This window comes from Eptatretus burgeri, chromosome 2 (genome assembly GCF_056783735.1).
Source record: "Eptatretus burgeri isolate ZD-2024b chromosome 2, Ebu_testis_v1, whole genome shotgun sequence".
NCBI classification, from domain to species: Eukaryota; Metazoa; Chordata; class Myxini; order Myxiniformes; family Myxinidae; genus Eptatretus; species Eptatretus burgeri.
Window position 1 is genome coordinate 24,469,748 of NC_140962.1, and position 25,397 is coordinate 24,495,144.

The 25,397-nt window shown below is 47.5% G+C and overlaps 1 protein-coding gene and 1 pseudogene across 1 annotated transcript in view; both read left to right on the forward strand.

Moving 5' to 3' along the window:
- LOC147031607 (myosin light chain 3, skeletal muscle isoform-like) overlaps positions 1 to 3,302 on the forward strand; it is an 18,122-nt gene extending 14,820 nt beyond the window's left edge. Inside the window, exon 6 of the mRNA XM_085866028.1 lies at positions 2,961 to 3,302. Coding sequence (XP_085722154.1) covers positions 2,961 to 3,007 — 47 coding nt within the window. The 3' untranslated portion in view covers positions 3,008 to 3,302. The remainder of the gene's footprint in view (positions 1 to 2,960) is intronic.
- An 892-nt stretch (positions 3,303 to 4,194) lies between these two features.
- LOC147031608 (uncharacterized) lies at positions 4,195 to 6,782 on the forward strand (annotated as a pseudogene).
- The last annotated feature ends 18,615 nt before the right edge of the window (positions 6,783 to 25,397 follow it).

Below are 25,397 nucleotides of genomic sequence, written 5' to 3' on the forward strand. Positions count from 1 at the left end.
ATGACTTTGTCTGAAGACATTTTGACCCAATTTTAAATCTTCCTCTCCATATTCTCATCATATGGGTTTGTTGAAAATTTGATGACACCAGCTCAAATGGTAAAAAAAAAAAAAAATGTTGACCTGGACACACACAGATCTCTCTGTCTCTGTCTCTGTCTCTGTCTCTGTCTCTGTCTCTGTCTCTGTCTCTGTCTCTGTCTCTGTCTCTGTCTCTGTCTCTCCAACAAAGTGGCTGTATTGCTCAACTGCAGGCATATGCAGGGCAGGAACTTTGAATTTGGACAAGATGCCACCACACAATAAACCTACTCTTTGTGAACCACACCATAGGAATTTTATTTTCCATCAGCTAATGATTACAGATGGATCTCCAGGTTAATATCCATCTGAGGGATAGTGCACTCATTGATTGATGCAACGCTCTGCCTTATGAAACACCAAGGTAACGGTTTAATTGGAACAACAATCGATCCCAGACTAGACAGCTTGAAGGCGAATAATAATAACAATATATTTTATTACCTAAAGGTTGAGAAGGTATGCAAACCACCGTGGGAAGCAAAGTAACACTGATGTTTCAGGCATTAACAAGACAGAGCCTCGGAATCGCTATACTTTTCTTCCCATGGTAGGTTGCACACACTTGTCAGCTTTTAGTTGATAAAACTTACCTCTTGAATTGTCTGCCAACACAGATCCATACCAACCTTGGAAAAGTCTAATATTCCTCTGTCTCAAAAGCGAGAGTACACTGGTGAGGGTTGCCTTAAGCAGCTGAAGATCGCTGTTCACCACTGGCAGCATGGCCCAGACTCTAGAGGTATGCACATTCGCTTCCACGATGTCTAGCCTGGGTTTGACTCCAGACCCAGATGACCCAGTTATCAACTCTCATCCTGGTGTTTCACAGGCAGGGCAATTCATCAGTGTGTGTGCTGTTGTCCCTCCGATGAACGTTAAACATCTGTCCCATCTGTCAGCATTAGTTGAGAGACGTTAAAGATCCCACGGTGTCGATTGCGAAGAGTAAGCGAGCTATCGCTGGCATCCTGGCCAAATTCCCACACAAACCAGTAAAGGGCGACACAGTCGTGCCCTCAGCCAATTATGCCCCCCCCTGCCTTGTGCTGCACACAAAAGAAGACTGACTGTTCACATATCACATGCATGCAGACACCTGGATGTGTGAATGTGCTTACAATGTAGGGGCTGCATACTTTGCCGATACCCTATACTGTTCGTGAAAAGCACTGTGGAATCTTTAACATCCACAACTATTGCGAGCAGACGGGACATCTAGCTTAACATCCATCCAAGGGATGGCGCACTCATCGATGCAACGTACAGCCTGTCAAACACCAATGGGACAGTTAATAGTTGAATCAGGAGTCGAAACCATTCTACAGAGCTCAATTGAAGTGCATACACGACCTCCGAGGTCTCCTGCGAGAGATTCCTAAAGTCTTGTCCTAATACAGAAACAGAGATCTGTTGCCCTCTCGTGGTCAGAATGAGTTCTACAGTAATAGTCTGGGATCCTTCTTCTTCTTCTTTCGGCTAGCTCCCGTTAGGGGTCGCCACAGTGGATGAACCGTCTCCATTTCGCTCTATCCTCCACATCTTCCATTGACACTTCAACCACCCGCATGTCCGCCCTCACCGTATCCATGAACCTCTTCTTTGGCCTTCCTCTTCTCCTCCTGCCTGGCAGCTCCATTTTCAACATCCTTCTCCCGATATACTCCGCTTCCCTCCTGTGCACATGTCCAAACCATCTCAATCTCGCCTCTCTCACTTTGTCTTCAAACCGTCCTACCTGCGCTGTCCCTCTAATATACTCATTTCTTATCCTATCAATCCTCGTCACTCCCAACGAGAATCGCAGCATCTTTAACTCTGCCACCTCCAGCTCCGCTTCCTATCTTTTTGTTAGTGCCACCGCCTCCAAACCATACAACATAGCTGGTCTCACTACGTCTTATATACTTTCCCCTTCACTCTTGCAGCTACCCTTCTGTCACAAATCACTCCTGCAACTCTTCTCCACCCACTCCATCCTGCCTGCACTCTCTTTTTCACTTCTCTCCCACACTCTCCGTTACTTTGGACAGTTGATCCCAAGTATTTAAACCCATCCACCATCCCCACCTCAACTCCTTGCAACCGCACCATACCACCACCCTCCCTCTCATTTACACACATGTACTCCATCTTACTCCGACTGACTATCATTCCCCTTCTCTCCAGTGCGTACCTCCACCTCTCGAGGTGGATCTCGAGGCTTAAGTCTGGGATCCAAGGCCCATAAATCCAACTTTGATGTGACACCCCTGCTGTAAAATTTTTGGCACTTGAATCATGTATGTGGGGGTGTAGGACACCAGAAAAGTGACTTTGGCAAGTTGGATCGGATTGCGCTACTTCTCCAGGGACGATGTTTTTTTACTTCAGCCGGCAAATCCCAATATTGAAAAAAACTAGGGGTAGGGGAAATGGAAATCCCTGTATCTCTTGAACCCTGCATCTCACAGTAACAAAGTACCACTCATTCTTTTTGGTAGAATGCCTGCTTTCAAATGATGTATAACAAAATTTGATTGGATGACCTCTGGGGTCAGGGGAGGTCAAAAGGTCGCAGAAAGTAGGTTATGCTGAAAATGTAGGCCTTACATTAAACAAATTGTAATTTTGCTGCCTCATAGTATTACGATAAAGCAATCCTTGATGTTACTGTGTTCTTTACATCCCCCTGATGTTTTTGGGAAAGGAAGATTTGGACTGAGAAACATTTTGCCTCTTTATTTTGAGTGTATTTGGGGGGTCATTTTTTCAGAAATCCACAAAATGCTGTATTTTCGTAATTGATTATATTCATGTAAAATTGATATGTTAGTATCATTCATGCTTCCCCCTATATCTACCATAACCTAATGATGTTTTCTCCTTTTTTCACACAGGTACAGCCCTCATATTAAAGAATGGAGCCTGTAATAGTGAAAGGTAAAGGAAAAAGGACTTTTCTGATCGAAAATGACTTCAAAATGTTTGGTCTGCCAAACAGTATGTGATGACAAGGGGTCTCTGTACAAGCTAACCAAAAGAGGTCTGCAAACATTTAAGAATGCTGCGAAATCAGTGTAACTTTGTGATGAGGTTGTGGGGCTCAAGGCTGAAGTTGACGAATGCCAACTTTTGCCAGATGATGATTATGATGGTGACAATTTTATTACAAATGTTTCAGGTAGTTCATATCCTCTGACAAAGCACTTGCAGATGGAAATAAAACAGGCTGCAAAAAGGGTGCCTCAAGTTCAGGGGACTGCAATTGAGATTTCTTTCAAAGAGGCATCTAATCAAGTTCCTGTAGATTTGCATAATCATTTGGCATGGTTGATAACAAACTGTAATGAAACTACAGATGAAGGGGGAAAGGTTAAGATTCCTGAAGACGAAAATGAGAAAGTTCTGAACTTAGCGCAGGATGTTATGGGAAACCTAAGCAACCAGCCACTCCCAAAACACTTTGGGGTTGGTCTTCATATTCTTAAACAAGCGTGGAGCAAAAACCTAATAACAATGATGAACAGATTTGGAAATGGCATTAGTTATGCCACCACCCAACGATACCTCACAACAGTGGCAAATTATATTTCTGAGAGAGAAGAGAGGGAAGGAATATTCATCCCAACTAACGATATTCCTGGGCATTTTACACAGTATGCACTTGACAACTTAAATTTCCATTCTGACACAGAGGATGGTGGCAGCCTTGATGCCACTACCAATATCATTTACCAGTACCGAGAAAGACTTGACGTTGAGCAGGCTGGAATGATTCTAGTCAAAAAAAACAAGGCAATTAACTATCACTGCGCCAGAAAAGTTTGTACCTGTGGATAGTAATCTTGCGCTGAAGGACAGAAAACAAGCCAGATCATTGCATGGTATTGAAATCTGTCAGGGTGATGACCAAGAAAGTGGCACTCTGGCTGATGAAAACATCATTTGGTTTCTTTTACGGATGTTTCCAACCCAAATGATGACCATAGTGAAAGATAGCGTGTCTATTTCTTCTCCAACTTCGAACTTAATGCTGGGAAAGAAGCACCAAAAACAACAATTGGTTATTGCCCACTGTATCCCAAAACTCCCACAAGTCCTGAAGTTGTCAAAACCTCATTGGATTACTTCATGTCAGTGAGCCTTAAGCTTGGGCAGCCAAAAACGGTCATCACTTGTGACCAAGCAATCTATGATATCTATGATATGATATACGACATAGACAAAGTGATGAAAATCAATTTGACGGTAACAGAAAAAATGAGAAACTCATTTTCAGATGCTGTTGGGACTGACAAGCTGATCAATATTTCTACAGGAGAAACACTTACCTCACCGGAACTGTTAGAAGCAAAGCAACGTGGGGTAGAGTCAATCAAACTTGCCAGTTCTACCAATGCTGACAAAATCAGAGTGCCAAAGATAACAACATTTGCAACACAGCAGAAAAAAGGAAAGAAGAAGCAAGACAAGGTCAAACAAGTACTATCTGAGGAAAGTGGAGTTACAAGGGTCCTTTGTTTCACACAGGATTTAAGTGATGAAGCAAGGATTGATGCCTTCAGTTATGAATGGCTGGAATACCCGCCATCTCTGTTTGAACCAGACAAGGATGAATATACCATGTGGAAAGGAACCAAATCAGACTTTATAGTGACACTACAGGATAAGGTTTCTGATTCATGGGTGCCTTTGAAGGAATTGACCATCGGTTGTGCATCACAGTTAGTTTATCTTATTGATGCGATGGCATTCATCCAACGTTTTCATACTCTCGGTGTGAGTACATTCGGGCAACTTCAAGAGAGGTACAAGAGTAAAATCATGAGTATGAAACCTGTACACTTCATTGGTGATAGGTATGACTTTGGCCTGCAGAGTCAAAGGGGGACAAACGCCACAGACGGGAAATGGATGTGAGCTCACCCGAGTATGTTCCTGCGGACACTCTGGCCATTCCTGCATGGAAAGGATTCCTGTCAAACCCATGTAACAAGGCAAATCTACTGTCATGTCTCTCATCATGTTAGTCAGTTGCCTCTTCGCCTGATGGCTTCAGTCTGGTACTAGGAATTTCGCCAGATGCGATACGTGTCACAAAGAATCGAGCAACTGCCATTCGTGAGCTGCACTGTCCTTCCCATGAGGAGGCAGACACTAGAATTTTTGCACATATAGCGAACTGTCCAGATGAAAGTGTTGTGATCATTCAGACGACTGACACGGACATTATACTGCCAGCGTTGTACCATTTTCCCAAGCTAATGAATATAAAACAGCTATGGGTGGAAAAAGTGACCGCTTCCTCCCTGTTCATGACTTGGTGAAGTCACTGGGTGAAGCTGTGGATAAGGACCCTTTGCAGTTAACTGACACCTTGCTTACTTGTTATGTCTTGTCAGGCTGCGATTCATTCAGCTATCCATTCAGACAGGGCAAAAAGAGGGCAGCAACAGTTGCACTACAACATGTAGGCAAAATGCCAGCATTTTCGAGTTTTGTCCTCACTGATTCAGGCCAGAATGATGAGTTGACCAGTGAAGCTCGTAGCTTTTTTTGTGACCTTTATGGCAGAGCAGACTATATGACTATACGTCCTTAGATAAACTCCGTGCTCATTTATTTGCTTCCAGCAAAAGGGATCTGCAATCTCTGCCTCCAACTGAAGACGCGTTTCACTGTCACGTTCTAAGGTCTCTTTGCCAGATCAGCCTGTACAAACAGGCCACACTTGCCAACCCAGCCCTTCTTCCACCTGATAAATATGGTTGATATGTGGAAGATGACAGGTTGCTTCCAATCATGAAGAAAAAGTCATCAGAACCTGCCATTGCGAAATTGTCTTTCTGCAAATGCAAGAAAACGCTGAGCTGTCTGAGGAACTGCCCATGTGAAAAAGTGGGTGTGCCATGCATCATAGCATGCACCTACAATGGGGACCAAGATACGTGTTGACAGTTAATGGGTGAAGACAGTGATGGTGATGAATAAACTTTTCATCCTCAGTTTACCATGTGTCGTACTCCATAACATAGTACTTTTTCGTGGCTGAGAGTGAATCAGACTTTGCAAGTACATGTATGATGTACAGAATTTCCAGCTACTGTAGCCCAGACCTTATAAAATCCATTCAATGGTTGGTGTAAAAGTTAGTGCCTATTCCCTACAGTCAGGAGTCCATGACTATCTCACAAATTTGCAGGGAATACATGGATGCGAAAAGCAATCACACTTCTGCCACAACTGTATCATAGTTACAACACAGTAATTGCCAGACACTTACATGCCCCCCCCCGAAGTTGGGGCTCATGCTGTATGGAATAGACAATGACTGTAACATTGTTTTACCAATGCATTCATATGTTTAGATATTGTGCTGTACAAAGTTTTCGGTCACATTATCAATTCCTGTGAAAAAAATCTAATGGTATCAAAAACCAAGATTTTGGGTTTTTGGTTGCCGTTTTTTCTGCAAAGAGCTTAAGAAATAGCACTAAATAGAGTGGCAGATGCTATTTAATCCTAACCTTCTTTTTTCAAAAATATCAGAAGCATGTATGGGACACAATTATGCCAAGGGTTTTCATAATAAAATTCTCATAGCAGTAAAATTATGACTTGTTAATGTAAGGCCTAGATTTTCAGCATGACCTACTTTCTGTGACCTTTTGACCTCCCCTGACCCCTGAGGTCATCCAATAAAATTTTGTTATACATCATTTGAAAGCTGACATTCTACGAAAAAGAATGAGTGGTACTTTGTTACTGTGAGATGCAGGGTTCAAGAGATACAGGGATTTGCATTTCCCCTACCCCTAGTTTTTTTCGATATTGAGATTTGCCGGCTGAATTAAAAAAATCGTCCCTGGAGAAGTTGCGCAATCCGATCCAACTTGCCAAAGTCACTTTTCTGGTGTCCTACACCCTCACAAACATGATTCAAGTGCCAAAAATTTTACAGCAGGGGTGTCACATGAAAAGTGTTATTTTGTACATTTTTGGCCCTTGGATCCCAGGCTATAAGGTTCTGAACGAATTGACAAGCAATGAACCAACTTTTGATTTCATTTTGTTTCCAGCCTCATGGAATGCTTGTGAATAGGGTGTCTTTAGCTTGTTGTCACACAAACCTTCCATGCCCCATTTTATAGTAGTTATTAGATGACATAAACCACCGTAATGACGTCACATCTTTGACAGTTACAGCAAGATATAAATACAGTACCTTATTATTTATCTGTGACAAACTTTGCACAACACTGATCATGTATTATTACCTCTTGCATAGTGATGTTTAACGGTGAAAAGCCCCAAACCTACCATTATTGTGAAACAGAATTATACTGAAGAAATTTTTCACAGCATTGAATATTGTCAAATAACACTGTCATGGCCAATGAACCCATGGAAGTCAAATGCATAATAATAATGATAATCATGTATACTCTAAAAATTCTTATTCGGATAATTCCTTTGCCTTTTCGATGTGCAATTTTTGCCAAAAAATTTTTTAAGCTCGGTCAAATTGGGTTATCTTTTAATATAGATACTGAGGCTCATAGAGAAGGTAAAAGAAAGAGTCAAGGCCAACAAACTGATCATTATAGGCCCAAGGAGAACGACAGACAGACAAACAAACACACGGATATACTTGAGTGAGAATGAAGGTCACGGTTAGACAAGAAAGGTAGGGAGAGAATCGGCAAGAGTATGGAAGTCATAGGTAAATAAGGAAGACAGGATATTAGCAAGATTAGAGGAGTTCATGAAATTAGACAGGACATTAGATGGAGATTGGCTGCTGTCTTTAAAGAATGGAAAGAAGTTGGGAGGACAAATTTATAGAATAAGAGAAGAGGGTACAAAGGTCCAAAGCTGAGCTGTAAGCTTATCTGTAGAGGGTCAGGTTATGGGTTTCTTGATAAATGATTGTGGCCTGTGTCGGAGTTGGGTAAGGATGGTGGACAGTTCGAGCAGAAGGAGCAATACTGGAACGGAGGTGGTTGATTACTGTGAGGTCAACAACCTGTCTACAGTGAGTGAGGAGCAAGCCCTGTGACTCAGGCTCTAGTCAAGAGATGCTGACCTATGAGTATAAAGGCCTCAGGTGGCATTGTCTCGACTGAACGTAAGATGGGAAGTTACTGCAACTGTTCAAAGGGGGGAGCTTTATTCCCTGGTATTTTAAATGTATGTCTCACATACCATTATAGCCTAATAAAGGCTGAGAAAGGACCTCAGTTGATGGCATATTCCAAAGTGGCATACTGTATAGTTTTGGAGGCCATGGTTAAGATATCGACGGACAAGATAAAGTTCTGGAAAATCACAAGACAAAGAAGCTCCAAGGATTAATCCTTTTCCTGAGGGTGCCAATGAAAGTACATTGGGGATTGCCTATCTGCTCTTTACAGAGAGGCAGAGTGAGAAAGTAAGACCTCATAATGGTGAATGACATTCCAGGTTGTTAAACAGTTCCTGACATTATCCATGTTAGCAGACCAGGATTCCGCTGCAGTTGGCCGATCAGATGGGGAAGGGATTTTCTGAGAAAAAGCGGTGCAGACTTCAAAGTGGTATCCAGTTTTGTTATGTTTGTGGGGTATAGCACAAGTAGTTTAAGCCCTTTGACACATTTGTATTTGACTCATTCTTCAGACTTTTAAACATTTTTTTTTTTATATGGTTAGGGTAAGTTGTCTTTTCTGTGGCGTGTGATGGATGAACATTGTGATGGAGAATGAACATTGTCAATCTTCGGCTTGACAGGTTAAGACGTCTTATCCACGTGTTTGCATATGTTGAACTAGACGAGGCCGTGTAAGAAGAGGGCAATATGGAACTTTTCCCTCCCACAAACAAAGGGAAAGGGCCACTCCTCCCAACTATCCATCAATGTGTGGGATGCAGGCATTGGACCATTCCCAGTCCATGGTTGGAGAAACTCCTGTGCCATGATTGGTGAATTATCAGGGCAGAAAGACTCCCCTGCAGCTGGTAATCGGTTGGCATTAGGGTATGGGTGAAGACTTCCACAGCACCGGGGTGGAGAATAAAGCCCACACATCCCATGCTGGGATGTACTCTCTCTTGCCTCTCGGGGCGGCACTCTTTCTTACTCTCTCTTACCTGCTTGTGCCTGCTCTTTTCTCTTGGCACAGCTCTCACTCTGGAACAGCTACAAACTCTGCTTCTGCTCCTCACGCACTAGCTGTGACTCTTTGGTCTGCTGTCTGGCCTCACTCACTGTGCCAGCAAGTATGAGTTCTCCAACAGCTTGGAGTTCTTTACCCCATGCTTTCCACTCTTACTTGCTCAGTTTATTGAGATGTGTGTGTGTGCGCGTGTGCGTGTGCGTGTGTGTGTGTGTGTGTGTCCCCATAGCTGAGGTATTCTTTCCTTTGCAGTTTCTGTCTGTTTTTCCTTTCGGTGTTTTGTTCCATGTCCTTATCATGTGTCAATTTTTTTTTTTTAAGAGACGTAGTGCATTTCATGATCCCTCCATTTTGCTGTACCCATGGTTTGGCTTAATTGATTACCCTTGGAGGATTAAATTAGTATGAATCCTGAGATTGGTAACCAGTGTGTTGGAACATGCATGGAATGCAAAAAGCATATATGGAATTCAACTGCTCAAGAGTTCATTCGTGCATGCTATAGATAACTCGGTAATTTTTCGAGCTAGCCTCCAGCATGTTTGCTGTGAACCCATTTGTGAAACCAACCCACTTAGATTGTAAATATGCAGTCAGGTGGAAATGTCCATGTGCCAGTATTTTTCAGGGTGGTAGAACAGTCATTGACATAAGCCAAGAACAGAATTGGTTCCATTTTGCTGGCTTTGGGTATGCCAGCCTTCAAAGGTTGAACAAGAGAGGTAATGCAATCAAATTGCAACTCGTAACTTGCATGGAGGAATGCAGTCTGCCAATCAATCAAAAAATACTAATGGTGGTTAGTTTAAAGAACGGAGAAGTGTTGGGTACCAGACAGTAATGAAAAAAGGAGATATCTAGCAAATTGGCCTTCACCTTTTATTTAAAGCTCAGAGTATCCATCCAATTTCTGAGATAGCAGAAGAAGCATGTCTATTGTGGATTCGCCAGAACAGAAAACATTAACTGAGATAAGAGGATTAAAGTGGAAGAAATGGATACACAGTGATTTAAATACTGTTTTTATGATAGGAGAAGGCTGAACAGTCTGAGAATGTTTGGCTGAGAACTTCTTGTGAATGGGGATGATCTTGGCATGTTTCTATGATAAAGGCAGGCTTCCTTCTGAGGATCTGCTGAAGAGGAAATAGGAGCACCCAGAGAAGCCACATAGGTTTATATGATTAATGGACTCACACTGTCAAAGCAAATTGCTGAGTAATTATTGGCGAGATATTTTTCAACTTGTACCTTCAGAGGAGAGAAGCCCATCACACATATACATATATATATATATATATATATATATATATATATATATATATATATATATATATATATATATATATATATATATATATATATATATATATATATATATATATATATATATATATTGTTGCGGATTCGCGCCCGCCGGCGTGCGGACGGCCACGTAACTCGAATCGTGGCACGTCGCCCACCGGACGGACAATCCAGTCGTGACCCTCTCGGACTAACGCCGGGAACCAGTCACGGGTGGACCTTTCGGTCTCACCACGATCGTGCCAATCGGCCCCCGCGTGGGATAGGGTTGCTCGCCAAATTCGAACTACCTAAGTACCCACACGGAGGGTAGACCGGGCGATCGCACCTCGCCGCAGGTCGACTTCGGACACGGGCCACTTTAAGCGACCCGTTCCGTACTATCAGGATAACCGAGCGGTGTTATTCGTCGGCCTCGACGGTTCGATTAATTATCGGGCGTTTTAGCCCACGACCAACCCTTTACGTGAAGCAAGATGGAGATTCAATGAAAGAAAAGACGAAGCGAAGCGGGAAAACAGTTCAACATAACTCACATTTATTTCGCGATGAACGGGAAGCACACATATACAATTACACCAAAAGCACATGTAAAAGGAAAACGCAATATTACACAAAAAGCAAATATAAAAGAAGAAGACAATGCAGAGCTATCCGACTACCGAGCACACGGCAACACTTATACAATTTTACTTCACAGACGGCGCCGACAACACAGATTCCCAAAGCAAAAGAAAAGAGAACCACCCTCCAGGATGAGGGGGGTAGGCGGGCCTGGGGCCGAGACCGTGTCGGGCCTACCCGTCTGATGAGACGCGGAGCGGCGGTGGCGCCTCAACTCCGCGGGCCTCGCGGACAGTGTCTGGTAGGGGGTGGGAAAGGGGCCCCCTTGTCGCACTATCTCAGCGCGGGGGGAAACAGGAGGGGGTTGTTGATGCTCGGGGGATGGCGGATATCACCCTGTCTCGGGTCCCGCGACGAGCGTCTCCTCCTTGACCTCCGTCGCGTTGCTGGCCTCTCCCTCTGCAGCTCCCGGCACCGACGCGAGCACCCCCTCGTCCGCCTTCGCCGCCGCCACCTCTCCACAGCTCCGTCTAATCGCCCTCTCAGTCTCCTCTCTTGGCTCGTCCCAACTCTTCACTCTTGACTTCTCCCCTCCGAACTCTCAACTGCCAACTGAACTGCCTTGACTGACGAGCGCAGCTGTTTATATAAGCCCCGTGGCTTCGCTCCTTCACCTTTGACCCTCTGCCTCCGACCCTTCACCTCTCTAACTGGCTCCCCATTGGACCGAGGAAAAGTGGGCGTGAATGCTTTTTGATCCATGAATTTGCATATAGCGTCCTCACTCCAACGCCCTGGAGGCGGGGCCAAATCGCCCCAGCTCGCCGATAGGACGGAACAGAAGTGGGCGTGAGTCGTTTTTGATCCGTTTTTCTCGGAAAGTCTGTGATGTCTCTGAACACGCTGCTCGGGGCGCGCCCCGCACGAGTCCAGCATCGGCGCCCACAAGTGGCGTGGGAATGACGGTGATGCGATGGTGGCGAGTTGTGACGGTAAAGGTCGTGGCTGTTGTTGTGAAGCGGCGTTGTGGTTGGTGGTTGTTGTGAAGCGGCGTTGTGGTTGGTGGTTGTTGTTGTGAAGCGGCGTTGTGGTTGGTGGTGGTAGTAATGGCGGCTGGTCCAAAATAAAGATAGTAAAAGAAAAACGGCTATCCTGAAGAGTCGCAGCCCGACTGAATGACATTTATTCCCTCGAAACAACGGGTTTGGGCCTAACTACACATATACTTACAGAGATATCTCACCCGAAGGACCTGAATGGTGGTTTGTGAATTTCGTCAACCACAACACTACCCCCTCCCCTTTTTACAGACTCGTCCCGAGTCGTCAAATTTTCGTGTGCCATCATGTGTAGTTTTCCCCTAGTACATTTTACCTACGGATCCCTGAGTGCGACATTCATGGTATTCGTGTCCCCAAAATAAATAACCTGAGGGCTGAGTAACTACCTAAACAAACCCACTCACACGGACGACTTAAATAAAATTGCCGGCGCGAAGACAAACATGCCGGGGGCGCACTCATATGTACAGTACATATTACCTTAACTTACAAATTTTACACTAAACCATGGCCCAGGATCAATGAGCTCTGCAAAAATAAAGCAGTTAGCAGGGAGCCAGGCTGCTCACATGCAGTCTCTGGCTCAAACAATGCAGGTGACAGGGAACGTGGCCGGCTGCTCACACGCAGTCCAAGGCCTTCCCTTTTGAACTGAACGCAGTGAACCACAACGGTGCATGGGCTGCACAAATGCAGTCTCCGTGCCAGCTCAAGTGGCACACGCAATGAACACAATGAATGGATGGATACAAACCCGGTGCACGGGCCGCCACCGCAGGCCCGTGTTGTAACTGCCAACAGGGCAGTTCTTGCAGCTTGCAAACTGTTGCCTTGATCCTGGCGCACGTGGCAATGAACAGGGGGGGGGGGGCAAAGCAAAATTTGAACGGGGCTGGTGAACATGGGCAGTGGGCATGGCAAAGGCAGCAGGCAAACACAGCCCGCAGAAGAAGGCCGTTGCAGGCAAACACAGCCGGCAGATGAACTGGCCGGCACAGGCCTTGAAGTAAAACAGCCAGCCGGCAGATGAAGTGGGCCGGCACAGGCCTTGCAGCACAGCAGCTGCAGACGATCCAGCCGGCACAGGCCTCGCAGCAAAACAACAGCTGCCGATGAAGTTGGCCAGCCTTTGCCGTTCCGTGGAGGTTGGTGGAGGGAGTGCGGTGGTGCTGGCCACTTGGAAGGCGGGCTCGGACCTACCTACCTGTCTCCCTCCCAACCTATCGCCTTTGCCTGTCACTGTACATACCCACTCCCTTAATTTGTCAAACCCCAATTTAGCCCCAACTTATTTTTTTTTTGTTTTTATTTTTACTTCCCCACTATAAATCGTCCCCTAACCCCCTTTACTGTCCTTGTTTGGCTAACCTATCCTGTCACCTAGCCTACTCCCAACCCCTACGTTCCCTTCCCGGAGGGGGATAAGGGAGAGCTAACGTCCTGTGTCGAGGCCCAACAAAGCCTCAGAATGGCCTCCCCAGAGTTCAGCGATCTATAACCAAAGTGGGTCCAGCGGCCCACAACGACAGCGAGGGGATGGATGGTGCGGAGGGGTACATCTCCTAATCTACCCTAACCATTTAACTGTTAAACTACCCCGGGGCTTTCAACAAGCGCCTCTCGCTTAAACTATTGGTTCTAACAACCCAGATTCCCGTCGCCTGTGTTGGTGTCCTCACAATTTCGGGCCTCGCCCCCCAATTTTCTCTCCGTGCCCTCACACGGTCTCATGGCTGGGACACGTGGCTCCCTTTGGCAGGCACGACCCTCTGCCGAATCTCCCGCTATGGCACCCCTGGGCACTACACTGCCTCCGAGCCTACCAGCTCCCTAACACCGTGGAGTGCCCCCCATGGCACCTCCCCTGAAACGCACACGTGGCAGGCTGGCTTCCCAGGCCCCTTTCCGAGGGTCACCCGTGCCCACAACACTGCCCACGCGGCTAATGGCGCCCCGGGCCCCCGCACCAAGCAGGCGCACCCGTGCCCACTACGCTATCCCGGCCCCCCATGGGCCCTTGGCCTACCACGGCCGACTAGCCTGGTGCCCGGGGTACCCACTCAGCGATACTCACCTTTCGCAGCCACGCTCCCAGCCCGTCAACAGGGCTCCTGCACCCCTCCAAACGGGTTTCGAGCCTACACTCCCACCAACAACAAAACGACTTCCATATTTGTTAATTTGACGAACCCAGCTAACTCACTCTACACTGACCCCGGGGGTCCATTGGGCGGGAGTCACTCCTCCCCCCAATCACTCATCGCACCATGCAGTCCCCATTCGCTCCATACACACAGACCCGCTGGCCTCACTCACTCATCATGTACTCACCTCACAACTCTTCAACACACACCACTGAACTCTGCCATCCTTCTAACTACCTCCCCTAACTAACTCTTGCTCCCACGTCGTCCCTTAAACTAGTAGCACGTTCCTTTTAACACTACGTAGCTAAACTACGTCAACTCTACACATCCAAAGTCTGTCACTGTCTCCAAATCTCTAAAATAACTTTCCCAACCTAAATCTCGCTGCAATCCCTCTAACTAATCCATTCCACGGGCCCCATGAGGACTTACCCCTGCCCCATGGAGCCGGTCGAGCTAAGCTAACCCTTCCCCCTAACTAGTTTCCATCCTGTGCCCTAGGTCAAGGGGGTCTTCCACCCCTTGCACAGGAATCCTGTGCACCCGAAAGTGAGGCTTGCTTTCTCTTTTTTTTTTCTTTACATGCGCAGCACCAGCGCGGCAACTCAGAGCTCGCGCACTTTGCACCAGCCCATGACGTCATGCAGCAGCACGTGTACCTCGTCCCTCCTTGGACGGTACCATCCGGCAGGGATACCCCTCCTGCCGGATTCCAACCACACGTGCAGCCATGACGTCACCATGCGCATAAAAAAAAAACACAAGCCCCACGTCTTGAGGGGTTCCCCACGCGAACACATGTGCTTTGCCCGTTGGAGCTTAACACACACGATCGCGTGGAGAACCCGTCCGGTCCAAATCCGTTTACCTGCCTAAGCTTTGTCTGTCCGCGGGATCGGCAAATCCACCGCGTGCGTTTCCGGTCCGGGACTTCACTCTCGCAAGCGAGCACGTGGGGGCCTCGTGCGTTGCACAGCACGGACCTCGTGCTCACTGCTGGGTGAACCCGGCACGGTCCCCGAAACAACTACAGCCGCTACTCGGCTTTCTTTCTTCACATGTCTCCGTCGTCGCCTCCATTCCACCCACGCACACCTGCGTGTTACGACGCTCACAGTCCATTCCATCACATTCACCATTAAACTCACACCGGGAGACGCGGCTGCATGTTCACACATGCCGACCGACATCTCCCTTACATACCGCTCTCTCACACACACGGTCTCCCTTGCACTCGGCCGTTCACTCACGCGTGCCTCACTCATACACCGTGCCTCACTCACACACGCGGGGGCACTCAACCGCGGTGCTTCATCCACACACCGTCCCTCACTCACACACGCGGGGGCACTCAACCGCGGTGCCTCATCCACACTGGCCGTTTCATCCACACACACGGCCTCTTCCACACACGGTGCCTCATCCACACACGGCGTGCTGGGAAGCACGTACTCTGGCACCATCGCCACCACACCACTCACACACGGGGTCACTTCCACACACGGGGACGCACTCACACCTTGCACCACACACACAGGGACAACCACACTGGGGATTCGAGTCCCCACAAGGGTCTCCGGGGCCTCTATACCCCCCAAGCTCTCCGTGCACCCGTTCGCAGCAGTCCTCCCCTCAACCTCGCAAAGCACGACCGAACTCACCTGGTCGTGACTCGCCTCAAGGGGGCATACTCCCTCCCCTCGTTCCTGGAGGAGGCTATCCCGCTGCTCGTACTGGGTCCCTACACGCTCCGCGAGCTCACCCTCATCGTCCTCCACTACCTCCGTGTGTGTGTGTGCGTCACTTACCCAGTCTTCATCGTGTAGTCTTCCCTCTACCGTTCCCATCTCCCGTGTCTCTGCCAACTCTTCACCCTTTACCTCCCTTGTCTCCACTATTTTTATTTCCTTTGTCGTCACCTCGTGTCTCGTCTCACACGTTTTGGTCTCCCCATTTAATTTTTCCCTTTCGGTCACCGTCGCACCCCCTCCCAGTTCGTTCGCTCCTACACGTGGAGTCGCCATTTTAAGCTCCCTGCTAACGGCCTTCATGCCCGCCTGCAGGCATCGGCCCATGTTCTGCGTCTCACCCCGCTGCTTTTTAGTTTCTTCCTTCATGTTTGTTTCCATTCCGTTCATTTCGTTTTTCATTTCATTTGTGTATGCATCCATTTTTTCGTTCATGCCTTTCATTTTGTTTATAATTTCATGCGCATTCGTTTCCATCTTTTGTGCATTCGCATCCATCTTTTGTGTATACGCATCCATCCTTTCGTTCATTCCTTTTATTTCGTTTTTCACTTCGTTTGTCATTGCCGCCAGCATGGCGCAGAGCTGGGCCATGTCGGGTGCGCTTGGGTGAGCCGTTTCGGCAGGGGTTGGGGAAGGGTTTTGGTGGAGAGGGGGAGGGGAGGTGTCATACACCGCGGCCGCTGCCGCACCCATTTCGGGCTCTGGGTTCAGTTGGGCGAGTTCGTTTTCCTGTACAACCAACATTTCCTGCACGGGGATTTCATCCTGAGCCATGGATTCTACACATTCTACATCCATTTCTAATACCCCCGGCTCCCGCTCGCCTTGAGACGCCATCTTGCTTCTCGTGAAGGGTTAATTTCGCTCGCTCGTAATTTGGAGGGAATCGGGGGTCGCTCCTCTCACCCCTGGACCGATTCCCGTGAATTTAATTGGAGACAGGAGAGCCCGTTTTCCCGTTCTCCGATACCAGTGCCGCGAGGAGGGCGATGAGTTTATATCCCACTCCTGACACCAGTGTTGCGGATTCGCGCCCGCCGGCGTGCGGACGGCCACGTAACTCGAATCGCGGCACGTTGCCCACCGGACGGACAATCCAGTCGTGACCCTCTCGGACTAACGCCGGGAACCAGTCACGGGTGGACCTTTCGGTCTCACCACGATCGTGCCAATCGGCCCCCGCGTGGGATAGGGTTGCTCGCCAAATTCGACCTACCTAAGTACCCACACGGAGGGTAGACCGGGCGATCGCACCTCGCCGCAGGTCGACTTCGGACACGGGCCACTTTAAGCGACCCATTCCGTACTATCGGGATAACCGAGCGGTGTTATTCGTCGGCCTCGACGGTTCGAATAATTATCGGGCGTTTTAGCCCACGACCAACCCTTTACGTGAAGCAAGATGGAGATTCAATGAAAGAAAAGACGAAGCGAAGCGGGAAAACAGTTCAACATAACTCACATTTATTTCGCGATGAACGGGAAGCACACATATACAATTACACCAAAAGCACATGTAAAAGGAAAACACAATATTACACAAAAAGCAAATATAAAAGAAGAAGTCAATGCAGAGCTATCCGACTACCGAGCACACGGCAACACTTATACAATTTTACTTCACAGACGGCGCCGACAACACAGATTCCCAAAGCAAAAGAAAAGAGAACCACCCTCCAGGATGAGGGGGGTAGGCGGGCCTGGGGCCGAGACCGTGTTGGGCCTACCCGTCTGATGATGAGACGCGGAGCGGCGGTGGCGCATCAACTCCGCGGGCCTCGCGGACAGTGTCTGGTAGGGGGTGGGAAAGGGGTCCCCTTGTCGCAATATCTCAGCGCGGGGGGAAACAGGAGGGGGTTGTTGATGCTCGGGGGATGGCGGATATCACCCTGTCTCGGGTCCCGCGACGAGCGTCTCCTCCTTGACCTCGGTCGCGTTGCTGGCCTCTCCCTCTGCAGCTCCCGGCACCGACGCGAGCACCCCCTCGTCCGCCTTCGCCGCCGCCACCTCTCCACAGCTCCGTCTAATCGCCCTCTCCGTCTCCTCTCTTGGCTCGTCCCAACTCTTCACTCTTGACTTCTCCCCTCCGAACTCTCAACTGCCAACTGAACTGCCTTGACTGACGAACGCAGCCGTTTATATAAGCCCCGTGGCTTCGCTCCTTCACCTTTGACCCTCTGCCTCCGACCCTTCACCTCTCTAACTGGCTCCCCATTGGACCGAGGAAAAGTGGGCGTGAATGCTTTTTGATCCATGAATTTGCATATAGCGTCCTCACTCCAACGCCCTGGAGGCGGGGCCAAATCGCCCCAGCTCGCCGATAGGACGGAACAGAAGTGGGCGTGAGTCGTTTTTGATCCGTTTTTCTCGGAAAGTCTGTGATGTCTCTGAACATGCTGCTCGGTGCGCGCCCCGCACGAGTCCAGCATCGGCGCCCACAAGTGGCGTGGGAATGACGGTGATGCGATGGTGGCGAGTTGTGACGGTAAAGGTCGTGGCTGTTGTTGTGAAGCGGCGTTGTGGTTGGTGGTTGTTGTTGTGAAGCGGCGTTGTGGTTGGTGGTTGTTGTTGTGAAGCGGCGTTGTGGTTGGTGGTGGTAGTAATGGCGGCTGGTCCAAAATAAAGATAGTAAAAGAAAAACGGCTATCCTGAAGAGTCGCAGCCCGACTGAATGACATTTATTCCCTCGAAACAACGGGTTTGGGCCTAACTACACATATACTTACAGAGATATCTCACCCGAGGGACCTGAATGGTGGTTTGTGAATTTCGTCAACCACAACAATATATATATATATATATATATATATATATATATATATATATATATATATATATATATATATATATATATATAGTTGCGAATTCGCGCCCGCCGGCGTGCGAGCGGCCATGTAACTCGAATCGCGGCACGTCGCCCACCAGACGGACAATTCTGTCGTGACCTTCTCGGACTAACGCCGGGAACTAGTCACGGGTGGGCCTTTCAGCCTCACCACGATCGTGCCAATCGGCCCCCCGCGTGGGATAGGGTTGTTCACCAAATTCGACCTACGACCGGGCGATCGCACCTCGCCGCAGGTCGACTCCGGACACAGGCCACTGAAGCGACCCGTTCCGTACTATCGGGATAACCGAGCGGTGTTATATCGTCGACCTCGACGGTTCCGATTAATTATCGGGCGTATTAAGCCCACTACCAACCCTTTACATGAAGTAAGATGGAGATTCAATTCAAGAAAAGACGAAGCGAAACGGGAAAACAGTTCAACATGAGGCACATTTATTCCGCGGCACACGGAAAGCACACATATACAATTACAACAATTATGCACCAAAAGCAATTGCAACGAAAGAAACAACAATGCAGAGATACTACCGACTACGCGAGTACACGGCAACACTTACACAGTTTTACTTTACAGACGGCGCCGACAACACATGTACTCAAAAGCAAAAGAAAAGGGCCCTCCTCAAATACAAGTGGACAGACGGGCCTGTGGGCCGCGAGACCGAGTGGAGCCTACCCGTCTTGTGATTAGCCGCAAATGTGGCGGCGGTGCCCCGACTGCTCGCCTTCGCGGGTTTCGTTGGTACTGCTTGGAGTAGGGTGGGAACGGGGCCCCCCTTTTCGCACTATCTCAGCGCGGGGGGGGGGGGAAAGGGGGGAGGTTGTTGATGCTCTGGGGAAAGAGGATAGCTGGCTTGCTTGGGTCCCGCGACGAGCGACTCCACTGCGACCTCGACCGCGCTCCCGGCTTCCCTCTCTGCAGCTCCCCGACAGACTCCAAACCCCGACAGACTGACTCTCCTCCAGACCCGTCTTGACTGCTGCTGCCACACTCTGCCGCTGCCACACTTCTCCAACTCGCCTTGACTCTTCTCCAACTCCCTTGACCGAAAAACTCTCCCGCTGCCACACTTCTCCAACTCGCCCGAGCCCAAAAAACTGACTAAATTCGCCCCGCGCTTTATAGTGGTGTAAGAGATCCCATATGCAAATTTCTGGATCAGAACGAGCTCGGGGGTGGAGCCACGCTCGCCCATTGGACGGAGAAAAAGGCGTGAATCTCCCCTGATCCTCGAATTTGCATATATCGATTCTACTCCGACACGCCTGGAGGCTGGGCCAAATCGCCCTGCGCTTGTTGATTGGACGGATCAGAAGTGGGCTTGTATCATTTCTGATCCGACTTCTCCTCGGAAAGGCCGCTTTTTGCACCCGCGGCTCGGCGCGCGTCCCGCACGAGGCCAGGACAGCCTGACGCTCGGCGTTCACAAGTGGTGCGGGAATGGCCGCAGAAGGAGAGGCGAGGGTGGTGGAGGGTTTAAAGTGGTGGTCCATGGCCACGGTGACGCTTGGAATGGCGGTGATGCGATGTTTGCAGGAGCGAGTTGTGAAGGTAAAGGTCGTGGCTGTTGGCGTTGTTGTTGTGAAGCGGCGTTGCGGTTGATGGTTGTTGTGTGATGGCGGTTGAGACGTGGTTGGTTCAAAATAAAGATAGAGCAGAAAAACGGCTATCTTAAAGGGTCGCAGCCCGAATGAATCACATTTATTCCCTCTAAACAACGGGTTTGGGCTAACTACACATGTACTTAGAGATATCTCACCTACGGGACCTGAATGGTGGTTTGCGAATTTGGTAACCACAACAATATATATTTCCAGCAATCTTTGTGTGTGTGTGTGTGTGACTGCTGTTTCTCGACAACCACTGTATATATATGTATATATATATATATATATATATATATATATATATATATATATATATATATATATATATATATATATATATATATATATATATATATATATATATATATATATATATATATATATATATATATATATATATATATATATATATATATATATATAGTTACGGTTGTGGAAATTCACATTACATCATAAAGGGTCCTCAGGTGAGATATCTCGATAAGTCCATGTGTAGTTAGCCCACACCCATTGTATAGGGGGAATATGTGTGATTCATCCGGGCTGCGACGCTTTGAGTTAGCCATTTTTTCTTTCTCTATTGTTTTCGACCATTAAGCCGCCAACAACGCAAACAGCCACTACCTTTACCTTCACAACTCCATCCCACAAACATCGCTTCACCACCATAACCATCAAACCACCACAGAAAACCCTCCACCACCTTCGCCTTTCTCCTTCACAACCAACAACCGCACCACCTGTGAACACTGAACGTCGGGCTGTCTCGGGCTTTGAAGAAAGCGTCCAGAGAGTGTTGACACAATCCCCCTTTTAACAAGCAGTGACCATCATGAGTTTATTTATTTTTTGATTGAAGGAATAGATTATTCTAGTTTCAGTGATGAACTTGACTACTTTCCACCAGGCTTAAGTTTTTAGAGGATGGAGAGATGTCAAAAAGATTACATCTTAAGTAAGTTGAATGTTGGGGTCCTCTGGCCTGCCTGTCTGCCTCAGGATGGTTGAACATTGTTTTAGTATTTTGTTCAGAAATACAACGGATTCCTATCAGTAGAGTGAGTTTTCCAGATATAAAAGGCAAGCTGGCTGAGCGCAATTGCCTCATCGCATACTTCAGTATACCAAAAATGAGATTTTGAGGAGAAAAGCTGATGCAGCCAATAAGTGATGTACTAAGGAGATGAGGAAACAGTTATTTTGATGAAAGCATGCCAGGCATTGCCGATTGCTGTACATAAGAAAATAGCTAGTCTGAGATATAAGCAGACCATTGCAGGTGAGACTGGTTTGTGTAAATTAATTGCCACATATAGCGACACCTTTGCATCCCTTTGAAGATTCAGATATATTTAGCAAATCTGTTGCTTTTCTTTGTCCAGAAATCAAGGTTGTGAGACTGCAGGTCTTATGCAATTTTCTGCTTTTCTATCTCACATGTTCACCAATAAAATAGCTCTTCAGCTGCCCATGCACTGAGTAAGGTCCCTGTGCGAATCTCAAACAATTATTCTCATGCGATTAAAGCACTCACATGGCATTCAAGATCAAAGAAAATGTACATTGGTTCTGAACCACAACCATTTTCCAAACATTTCAAATGCATTTATATTATTTCCTGCTTTTTAGAATACAATGTTGAAAATTTCATTCAAAACTTCACCAAATTGGCTTCATTCGTGGTAGTTGATAAGCAGACAACTCTACAAAGCCATCGAAGTCACCCGGACTTGACGGGCTGCAAAATGTGCAGAAATCTCTGTGTCTTGCTGGAAACATGAATGCGACGTGCTGGGGTGAGCAATGTCTCCGTGCGTGTGGGGTGACATAGCTAGAATGAAGGTCTGGCAGTAGAACATGCTTTATTCAATGCCGATTATGCAGACATGTTTCAGTGATTAACGTTATTCAATTGCGAATTTCATGCGACATACATTTGATTACGAGTTAAATTTGAGACAACTCTTCGGTGAACTCCCATTGACTTTGAGTCGAATCATCCGATAATCACATGGATGAATCGCATCACTGTACGTATGGTCGGCTTTATCGATTCAAATTGGAATTATAGTGAACTTGATGTTGTAAAGGAAACAACCTGAATTTTGTGAATCAAACAATACTGGGGCATGTCGTAAATTAGATGGGTTTTCTTTTATGTTATTTTATTTTGTACACATTGTCGAGGCTCGTATGAGAGCTAACACACAACGCACAGCAAGGGGGTAATGGGAAGGACAAAACAGTGGGGAACAGAGACATTAGGAGATGTGTGGAAGAGAGAGGGGTGGGGCGTGGAACACGGGGAATAGAAGATGGACATTACAGGGACTTTCAGGAAGGAAAGCAGGGAATTTGAAGGAGGTGGGTGTGGGGTGGATTAACGGGGATAGAAAAGATCGAGGTTTTGGAAAGGTAGAAAAGATCGAGATAAGAGGTGGTGGTGAATGGCTGGTTTGAAGGCCTGGAGGGAAGAATGGGATGGAAGAGAGTGTGGGAGTTTATTCCAAAGGCAGGAAAAAAAAGAGGAATGAAAGAGTAAAGGTGAGCAGGGATTCGTGATTTTGGTAGGTTTACCAGAAGGGGGTTACTGGTGGAACTTAAGTTCCCTGCGGAAATATGAGGGGGAGGGGACATATCGCAGACAAAGCAGGGGGGGAGGGGCGAGACCACATAAGCACATGAGCGAGTTTGTTTACTTAGTTGCACAGCCCATAGGTTACTTATTTTTGGGAAACGGATACACCAAATGTTGCACTCAGGGATCCAAAGGTAAACCGTAGTAAGGGAGAACTTACACATGAAGGCACATGAAAATTTGACGACTTGGGACGAGTCTGTAAAAAGGGGAGAGGGTAGTGTTACGGTGGTGGAAATTCACAGAATACCATTCAGTTTCCCCAGAGATCAGTTATTTCGATAAGTATGTGTTTCAGGTTAGATTCCCCCACCGATGTATAACGGGTCTTGAAATCACCGTGAAGACGGCCGATTTGCAGAATCGGATCAAAACAGCCTTTGCCTTGAAGGGAATTGGCTAATCAGAGGTGAAAGGGGCAGAGCCAGCCTGGGGTGAAGGTTCAAGGGTGAAAAGGGGGCAGCGCCACTTTCGGGTGAAGAAACCTAAAGCGGCTTCACCCCCAACCCCCTCCCCCCCCCCGGGGCTATAAAAAGGCATGTTGGGACGCCGAGAGCGTGGTACGTTGGGAAGTTCGTTGGAGAAGTGAGTCGTTGGTGGAGGGCAGCTCATTGGAGCCCGTCAAGGAGAGTGGAGCGTGGAGAGTCAGGCGCGCCGCTAGGCCCTGACCAACCAAGCCCAAGAGTCGTCGAGGAGAGCGGAGCGTGGAGAGTCGGGCACGCCGCCAGGCCCCCGACTGACCAAGTCGCCATTCGAGCCGCCGCTGCGTTGGCAACGGGCCAGATAGACGGAGACACCAAGGGTCGCCGAACCGAAGACCACCGACCGAGTCGCCACCAAGGGACGGCCAGGTAACCGGCCTGGCCTCTCGGAGCCTTCCGGTCATCCCGGCTCTGAGTACATTTCTTTCCTTGGGTTTTTACGTGAAAGTCTGTGGGGCCTTGTCTTCCACTAAGTAGAACTGCCACAAGTACATGCTTGTATAGAAATATAGAACTCCGCTGTAGGCTTTTTGCTCGTGTCTTGTCCCCATCCCACATTGATTACCTGCTTCCTGGAAATAAATGCCCCATTGTTTGAATCTCAACCTGCTCGTTGCGTCATTTTCTGCCATTGACTGCCACGGCGCGCTCGGGATGTTAACTGGCCATTAAGGCCGATAAAAGTGATAATCTGGTCCGACGGCATTTGGCGATTTAAAACCGCTCGGCTTCGCACACGGAACGAGCACGCTTTAGCAGCTCATTTCCGTATGAGTCCCATCGAGGTATAAATTCTGGGTATTTCTGTCTGCGCAAATAGTTAGGTATATCGACAATTCGGCGATTAACCCTGTAGCGCGTGGAAAGAATAATTGACAAGTTTATGGTACGTTAAAAGGCACCCGTAGCTGGTTTTCGGGGTTGTCCGGAAAGCTACGACTAGATTGCGGCCTTCGGTGGGCGTGCGACCGTGATTTGGCTGAAGCGGTCGTCCGCACGCCGACAGAAATCTGTAAATATATATATGTATGTATGTATGTATGTAAGTAAAAAAAAAAAACAAACAACAACAAATATATATATATATATATATGTATGTATGTAAATATATGCATATATATATATATATATATATATATATATATATATATATATATATATACATATACAGTAAAATTATTTTTAATCGCGGCCGTTGGGGTCCATAAAATAAAAATCCGCGGTTTAGAGGATCCGTGGATCCATCAATAATATTAAGAAAACCGCAAATAATAATAATAAAATATAATCTTGTACCAACGGACCGCGGATAGGGAGTACAAGCGGAAAACATGCGAGGCGCGTTCACCCAACAACACTAAAGGCCCAGACACACCTTGACGTTTTAGCCAGCAATGGCAACGTATCAAAATGTATGTAAAACGCTGGCTTATGCTGAACTTTTGATGTTTTTTTTTTTTAAAAGATCCGGACGTATTCATAACGAGTTGGTCATATGCATAACATATTAGTAACGGACACAGAACGTTTCGTTGTCTTATAGATAATTTATACCAACGAATGCTTAGCCTGTTGTCGGCGTTCACAACCTATGCCCAACGATAGTCTAACTTATGCATTGCGCGCTGCACATATCGCCGGCGATCACGTGGCGTAGCCTATTAAAAGGCTGCCGCACAACTATTCAAATCATAACCGCTGGAGAAATGGAAGTGTCAACATCGCAGTCACACCTTGGCGATCTTGCCAGCGTATGCCGACCTCTGAAAAAT